Source organism: Sinocyclocheilus rhinocerous, unplaced genomic scaffold, assembly GCF_001515625.1.
Source record: "Sinocyclocheilus rhinocerous isolate Xijiao unplaced genomic scaffold, SAMN03320098_v1.1 scaffold469, whole genome shotgun sequence".
NCBI lineage: Eukaryota > Metazoa > Chordata > Actinopteri > Cypriniformes > Cyprinidae > Sinocyclocheilus > Sinocyclocheilus rhinocerous.
The window spans coordinates 285,596-294,147 of NW_015636034.1; the positions used below are offsets into that span (position 1 = coordinate 285,596).

Consider the following 8,552-nt stretch of genomic DNA (forward strand, 5'->3'; position numbering starts at 1 on the left):
CAGTTTTTTGATCAGGGCATTATTGAAACGTAAGAGATTTTGCAGTGATTAAATGAGGTTGAATTAGCATTAAAAAGCTCGGGTAGGATGCTGGCCTTTAAATGCTCTCTGCTTCTTCTAGATGAGGCAACAAAATGGCCTGCTGAAGATCAGAGTGTTTAAGCCACTGACAGGCCCTGCTTTTGGCAGCAGAGATTCTTTTAGCCACTGTATGCATGGTGTGGACGTGGGCTGCCAGGGCAGGTTCTTTGGGCCAGCCGTAGTGCACAGATGCAGCAGACATCTGTGCATTCTTTCTCTCTTCCTTGAGGCTAATCCTTCTCTTTCCCATCTCTGTTGTCTTTACTCTCCTTACACGTTCATAAACGCATGCGTACCGACCTGCGGGGGCCCCTGTGACTGAGCGGCCCAGGGGATGGTCATGTGGGGTCCCTCTCTGTGTCACGTCCCCTTTGCTGGGTGCTCATTCAATCAGGCCCTCTGAAGCCAGACTTTGACTCTTTCCGTTCTCGTCTCACAGCTTGGATGATCACAGCTCCCACCAAACGGATGGGCAAAGCAGTTGTCTTTTGCTTTTTTCTGGGGTTTTTTTTCTCTCGCTCTGGCCCCCAGGCCCCCCGTGCACATGCTGGGGAGGGCCGGCGGCTCCAGTATTGGATCATCAGCCAGCTGTGCGCTGGGCAGCAGAGGATCTATCATAATCCTGCCGCTCTGTTCTCTGCCTTCTGACGGCTTTGAGCCCAGGCTTTATTCGGTTTGTTTGTTTGCTTTTGTGCGCTCGTGCCTTTTTGTCATCCCTCCTCCACTCCTTCCTTCTCTTGCACCCACCCTCCCACCTCTCCCAACATTCGGCAGACCCCATAGGGTGTGAAAATAAAGAGAGAAAAATGTGCGACGAATAAAAAACGAGTTGCGTTGTTTTGCCGTGCCACTTTACCAGCCGCAACAGATTTTCCCCTTTGCTTTTCTGTGTTTGCTGGAGTTCACTGTGGTTTGGAACGGGACACAGGGGCTTGCTTTGTTCCAAATTCCCTCTCTTCTTCAGCAACATGAAATTTTGCAAGCAAGCGGTGACGCTGGCAGCGGGGCTTGAAGTTTTGATCCAACAAGAAGCATGTTGCGGGTTTGTAAAGGAGAACCTTCAGGCATAAGTATGGATCTGAAAGTAGGAAATATTCACAACTTCTCTGTCGAGAGCTTAGTGGAGAACCTGGCCCTCTGAGCGCTGTAAACCCTCATACTCTGCGCTTCATCCACCATATTGGCTACCGATTGGTTAATCGTGCTTTTGTGGGGGATGGAGAATTACAAGAAAAAAGCCTGCTAGAAGTTTTTGGGGATATGAAATGATCAGCCTCATCTCACTTTGGCTTATTTTTGTATGTGAAGTGGAATTATTGCAGAAAAAGTCTCTCATTCACGAGAGGCTTGATGGTGCTCGATTGTCCACATAAGTAAGGCTTCATTGTGAGCTGTGAGAGAATCTGGCTTAAACTGGCATCTGTGCAGTTGCTGAACACGTTAAACATGTTAGTGCAGATGAAGACAGGACTTTTTTTTTATGCCTGAGTATCTTTCTATAGTTTGACCTTATGGTATTTTGTAAGTGGGTCAATAAGTGGGTGATGCTTTTTTTCTATCTATTAATTAATTCAAAAACTTTAAAATGCATTTCATAATAACAGTTGAATATTGTTTTTGATGAATATTGTATTTATAAGACTTGAATATATCTATCCTATCATGAATATATTTTAATGTAATTAAAATTAATTTTGTTAAAAGTAAAAAATGTGACGGTGATAAAACTGTCGTGATATCATAACGAGGAAAAAAGCCTCATTAAAAAAAACTAAAATTCCTGACCCAAAAAGTGTCCGATAATTTGACCTTTTTAGGGCAAATTTACTTCAGGATATAAATATAATTTATCATATGATGTAATAATAATTTAGCATATTTGTAAAAAAAAAATAAAAATAATAATAATTATATATACACATATATATACTATATATATAGATAGATAGATATTAATCTTTAAAATAATGATTAAGATTTGTATACACACATGTATTGAAGTAAGGAAAACTTGGGATTACGATTTACTTGATGGCATAACATGTTACATTTTTATTAAATCTATTAATATTTATTTATTATCAAGTCATTAAATTGAAACTTTTCTTGAAAATGGTATAAAGGTTTTTTAAAACCATATGCAACCAGCATGGATACAATGAGTACATTACTAAGAACTTGGAACATATGATTTAAACTAGATTTTCTGAACCTTGGGTAATTTTGTATGTCATTGACCCAAGTATTCAACACAACTTGTCTGGTTGTCGGTGTGCGTCATTAACTCGTCCTCTTGCTAAGTTCTCGTAAGTTCTTGTGACTGGCCGACAAGAACTGTGAGACCAACTGCAGCGTTGGCATTAAAAAGTTGTTCATCCCACCCCAGAATTCCATTAAACTTTACACGCTTCTCTGCTTTCCCTCGGCCGCGTGAGAACGCGTGAAGGATGACAATCCCCTGAAAGGTGGAGAATCGGAAAATGAATAAAAGAGCGAGCAGATGCAGCCCCATGCCAGAGGGAGGCTGCCGCGGTGAGCAATGTCTGCCGTGCCACCAAACTGCTGCAAACTAAGTCTGCGGGAAGCGCATGTACCATCCGACAGCAAATAAAAGAGTGTAGCCCGCCGCCCCTTTTCCGAAGTAGTAGCGAACGAAATGGGGGCCGCCGCCAGCCACGAGAAGCCGTGTTAGCGCTTTGGGTTGAGTGCGGGCACTGGCAGGTAGCGGGGCGGTGTGCATGGTGCTGGGCGGCAGCCATTTTGTTGGGGGAGCAGATGGCGATGGGGCATGGAGGGGAGGGGCTGCTTAGCAGAACTAATCAGACAGTAACGGATGGGGCAGCTGGGACCGCTGCCGGCCAGGCGGGAGAGTGCCGGCGAGCCGCCCAGTGAGTGTCATGATGTTGACAGTGGTGTGCCCGTTGGCCTGGGATGAGACCTTGCCACGTCTTCACGCCTCGCCGGCAGGGCTGCTGGCCTCCGGCTCCTCCTCCACTTCACACGGCAGAGGGCAAGAAGAGGGCTTTTGTCTTATGTTATTCTCAATGTCTTAGAGACGACATTGCAGACTTTGTGAACCAGGGTCATGCGGTATAGCGATGTAACAAGCTTAACTGATCCAGAAGAAGTTGGTCCATTAGATATCAAGTGATACCAAGTTGAAATCTGGTTATTGTAGTTTGTCTTTTATTCTCAAAACTTCATTTTCTTAGCTATGGGAAAACAAAATTACTTTCCAGTTTTCTAAACATTATTTTATAAACAAATTAATTAATCTCTCAGTGACTGTCATATCATATTTTACTGCACCAGCCATTAAGTTAAAAATTAAAGATTCACTCTAGAATAAAGGTATGAAGTATTAAAGAACCTGTTATTGAACAGCATGTAGAATATGAATATCAAACTCTGTGTGTTTGTGTAATGTTTGCATCGATCAGCAGTGACCCCCCCTTCCCCCCTTCTTGTCCATGCATTATGTTTCTCCACTGGCCTATAAGACCAGATGCAATGCCAGAGGCTATGCCCCTCAACCAAGCAAGCCCTCAACTCATTGCCAGCAGTTTGCTCCATTATTTAACAGTGTAACCAAGTTCAAGGCAATTACATATGTGTCATTTATTTACAAGCCCCTAAGAGGACAATGTAGTGTACACAAGAGAACACACACTCTCGTTCTGAATACTGCTGCTACAGCTAGCAGCGTTTGCCAACAGAATGCATATGTTTGAAACATTGCATGCAATTTGCACAGAGGGGAAAATATCTCCAAACATGGCACATACTTTTCTTTTAATGATGAGCATTGACAGTTAAAATGACTGTAATACTGACATTGCTAAATTAATGAAATCTTCATATTTTATGGAAATGTTAGGCAGCTATGGCATGTCACTATTACAGCTACTTGATGTGTAATAAATAATTTCTGTGATGAAAATTCAATGTGATTCCAGAATTTAAGTATCAATTATTATTACTACATTAATACCTAATATAAAGAAATGAATGCATAACTCAGGAACATTAATTTTTTATCATAACAGTCCAGTTCATATGAATATGAATTGTGTACCATGAATCATTCATATTTTTCTGATTTAAGTTATTCAATTTATATACTCCAGTGATGAAAAGTGTCCATTGTTTTTATTTTATTTATTTATTTATTTTTAAGTAACTCTTTTGTTCAGCAGGTCATTGCTGATTGTTCAAAGGTGATAGTAAAGACATTTATAATGTTACACAAGATTTCTATTTAAAACAAATGCTGTTTTTTACTTTCTATTTCTAAGAATCCTGGAAAAAGACATTACACCATTCCAATAAAATTATTAAGCAACTCAGCTATTTTCACCATTAATAAGAAGAAGAGCACTAAATAAGCATATTAGAATGGTTTCTGAAGGATCATGTGACACTGAAGACTGGAGTAATGATGCTGAACATTCAGCTTTGCCATCACAGGAATAAATTACATTTTAAAATATATTAAACTTAACTATATTAAGAGTTATATAAGAGACTTCTTTCAAAAACATAAAAATCTTACTGACCACAGACTTTTAAATGGTAGTGTATGTGATTCATTCTTCATCTTATCTTTCAGTGAAGAATCATCATTTGCAAATCAACCTGTTATGAGAGCAAATATTTATACCAGCTTCAATTTCAAAGCTTCATCATGTTCAAGATCTCAAGATAAGATTTCATTGTTCAACTTTAAACTCCCAGTCCTACTAAAACTATATGTCGGTGTGTCTTGAGAACGTCTCCAGTGCCGTGGCCCAGCTCTGTGTCATGATGGTGCAGGACAGAATGTTGCCAGTCCCCAGGCAAAGTGGGAGCAAATCTGTCGGGTGCAACTGTTCTCACTTGGGCCAACTCTGCCCAGAGAAAGTGCCCTACTTACTGTTTCTGGAAGCTGGGTTGTTCTCCTTCTCCTCCTCCTCTTTTTCAAAGTCTCTATGACACTTTTTTCTTGGTCACCACAAGTGCAATTTCAATAATAGACTTCCATCTATTATTATTCCAATAGGTTCCATATTAGCAGTAGCTGGGGCCAGAGTGCTGATTTCTGATTAATGGTGTCCACATGTTTCTGGAGGTGTATTTTAGTGTGCTTTGCTCACTGGCTCAGCTGTATATGAATTTCTTCTTAGTTTTGGAGTAGGTTTAAGCAAGTGTCTTTGCTCTGTTTAGCCAGAATGCATTAATTGTTTTTGCGTAGTCCATTTGTTAGGTCCAAAAAAAAAAGCATTATCAGTAAATTTATATTAAAACATACAGTTTAAAGGCCCATATCATCATGGCTTTCTCTATACGTCTCCCCTCTTTTCTCTCTCCCCATCTACTCCACTCTCCAGATGGCATAAGGAGTCCATCACAAGCGGGCATCCTCCCACAAAAACCTGCCATGAAACGGGAGCGGAAGAGATGGGCACAACCCTAAGACCCGGCAGCCCGACACCCTGTTGGGTTAAAAGCGCTGTTTGTTATGCTCCGCGCCGGCCATGTGCTTTTTGTGGCGGGTTTGATTTCTAAGCATGGGCACGTTGGGCATTTGGAGAGCATATTTGGTGTCTGATGGAGGGATGATGAAGGCAGCGTGGTTTAGTTGGGCCTCCTGTGTGAGGTAACACGAGTGGGGGGTCTGGCACAAGCCCCTGCAGGTCAACCCGAGCTGTGGAAATGCGTCATGCGCTTAGAGCGCGAGCCTCAAAAGCGCTATCACAGGCTGTTTCACCCAGGGATAGCGCTCTGTCTTCCTCTCTTCCTCCTTCTCATCTTTGCTTTTCATTTCTGTCCAGTTTGTGCATTTTGTCCCAGAATGCACATCACAGATCCCTCTTAAATATTTTTAAACTGAGGTTTAGTTCATACTAGGACGGTTTAAAGGAATAGTTCCCTCAAAAATTAAACGTCTGTCATCATCTACTCATCTGTGTCATCAATTGTTAATGTTTTCCACTAAAAATCTTTCTTGGTAGCTTTGGTCACCATTCACTTTCATTGTATGAAAAAGAGCAGCTTGGACATTCTGCTAAACTTCTCTTTTTGAGTTCCATGTGAGAAAGAATTGGATGAGAAAGTCAAACAGGTTTGGAATGACATGAGGGTGAATTTATGATGACAATATATATATATTTTTTGAATGAGCTATACGTTTGGTCAAAGCTATTTTTTCACAAAAGCTATTTAAAAATCCAATATTTTTTTCTGTATTTTTTCTGTGATTTCTTGACCTAATCTGAAAATGTGGATATTTATTCAGCATATGTGAACACATCTCGGCTTCCTCTGTGTGCATTTTCAAATCACAACAGATTCTCTACGGATACATAAGAAAAAAATGATTATCGTGATTAGTTGGTTTGTTGATAGGGGTGTCTTATAGAAAGGGAGGGGATTGTTTGTAAATTGGTGGCGTCTGCAGTTCGTTTTGCCTCTGACCTTGAGGGGGTTTTGCGCTTCTTGAAGAAGAAAGCAGAAGCTGGCGGTAAACAAAGTTCACTTCTGACAGATGGATTGAATGACAGAGAGGTTGCGAGTGCCAGAATAGCCCTGGCATCCGAGGAAATGTTCAATGCGGTCCAACAGGAGAGGAGGTGTGAACAGGTGCGGGGCTGCTGAAGGAAAGGGGACCAGATGGAGGGAGCCAGAGCCAGTTTAGTTAAAGGAAAAAGGGTGGGAGGGAGCAGGGGGGGGATACGGGACGAGCGATGCATGGAGAGGCTGACGTGCACGCTAATAGATGTGATTTGGATGTCGAGTAAATATAGGGTGTGTAAGTTTCGCAGAAGAGACTCGGGTGGCTCAGGTTGGGCCATTTAATTCGCTCCTGAAGGGATGGGGGTGAGCGTGTCAGTGGGAGACAGGAAATAGCAATGCGATTGACACTGACCAAGTGCAGCTGAATAAATGCTATAAAACATCTGAAGTTTGAGAGTGTGAACACTTTGCTGTACTTCCTGTCTTAGCATTCCAGCCAAGTTTTCTTCGATATCTTGATAGCAAAATATTCTAGGTTTCAGTGATTTTTTTTTTTTTACATAAAAAGTTTGTGCATAACTTCACATGCTTGTAAATGGAATTGCACTCTTTCTACTTGCTTATAAGATGAGGATGTCATCCTGAAATTCATCTAACTGTATCACAAAAACGGGATGAATGTTAGAAAGCCAGATTAGCAACTTCTGTCCATTTCCCTTCTTACCCTGCGCAACCTGTACTTTTTTTAAGTTTTGAAAGTTTCTCTCGCACATATATTACCATACAAATGATGACAAGTGTCCTTGTGTACTGTTGAGTGCTCATGAAGCCAAACGGCTGACTCCAATTTGCGCACATTTTAGGAAGGGTAGCATTTGGTCACTAATAGATATTTGGATGTAGAGTAAATATAGGGTGTGTACGTTTTGCAGATGAGACTCGGGTGGCCCAGGTTGGGCCGTTTCATTCGCTCCTGAAGGGATGGGGGCGAGCGTGTCAGTGGGAGACAGGAAATAGTAGTGCGATTGACACTGACCGAGTGCAGCTGAATAAATGCTATAAAACATCTGAGGTTTGAGAGTGTGAACACTTTGCTGTACTTCCTGTGTTAGCATGCCAGCCAAGTTTTCTTCAATATCTTGATAGCAAAATATTCTAGGTGTTTGTGCATAACTTCACATGCTTGTAAATGGAATTGTGCTCTCTACTGCTTGAAAGATGGGAATATCATCCTAAAGTCCGTCAAACTGTATCACAAAATCGGGATGAATGTTAGAACGCCAGATTAGCACCTTCTGTCCATTTCCCTTCTCACCCTGCAGAGCAACCTGTACTTTTTTTAACTTTTGAAAGTTTCTCTCGCACATATATTAACATACAAACGGTGGCAAGTGTCCTTGTGTACTGTTGAGTGCTCATGAAGCCAAACAGCTGACTCCAATTTGCGCACATTTTTGGAACGGTAGCATTTGGTCATTTTTGGCGTGGGATCACGGAGCACCACAGGGTGCTGCAAACTCTGCGCTCGAGCAGTCTGTGGTAGTCCAAATCAAATGGGCAACAGCTTGAATAGTACCCACTTAGGCAGCGCTCGGCCCTCGCGCTTCACCAGCACCCAGCTACGGAAACTGCTTTCTGCAGCTCAACGCTGCTCCCTACCAGGCAGACTGACCATCCCGGCTATGGCTCTTGACCGGAGGACATTAGGCCTCGCTCACATCATTACCAGCAGTGAGCAAACACACACTGACCTGCCATTGTGGAGTGGCTGGAGAGGGTGCGAGGTGAGTCAGAGCTGTCTGGCCTGGCTTCACAACCGTTCATGCCAATGCAAAACATTGCAGATTTTAATTAACACAAATGAAATGAGTTCAAAATGCATCAAGAAGTGTTATTTATACATAAACTTAAAATATGTCACATATATATATATATATATATATATATATACAGTGGGTACGGAAAGTATTCAGACCCCC

General features: G+C 41.8%; 1 protein-coding gene across 1 annotated transcript in view; it reads left to right on the forward strand.

The window, feature by feature from the left end:
• The first annotated feature begins 4,830 nt into the window (after positions 1–4,830).
• The window catches only part of LOC107747587 (serologically defined colon cancer antigen 8 homolog), a 31,240-nt gene continuing 27,518 nt past the window's right edge, over positions 4,831–8,552 (forward strand). Inside the window, exon 1 of the mRNA XM_016562183.1 lies at positions 4,831–4,921. Within this exon, the coding sequence (XP_016417669.1) occupies positions 4,831–4,921 (91 nt within the window). The remainder of the gene's footprint in view (positions 4,922–8,552) is intronic.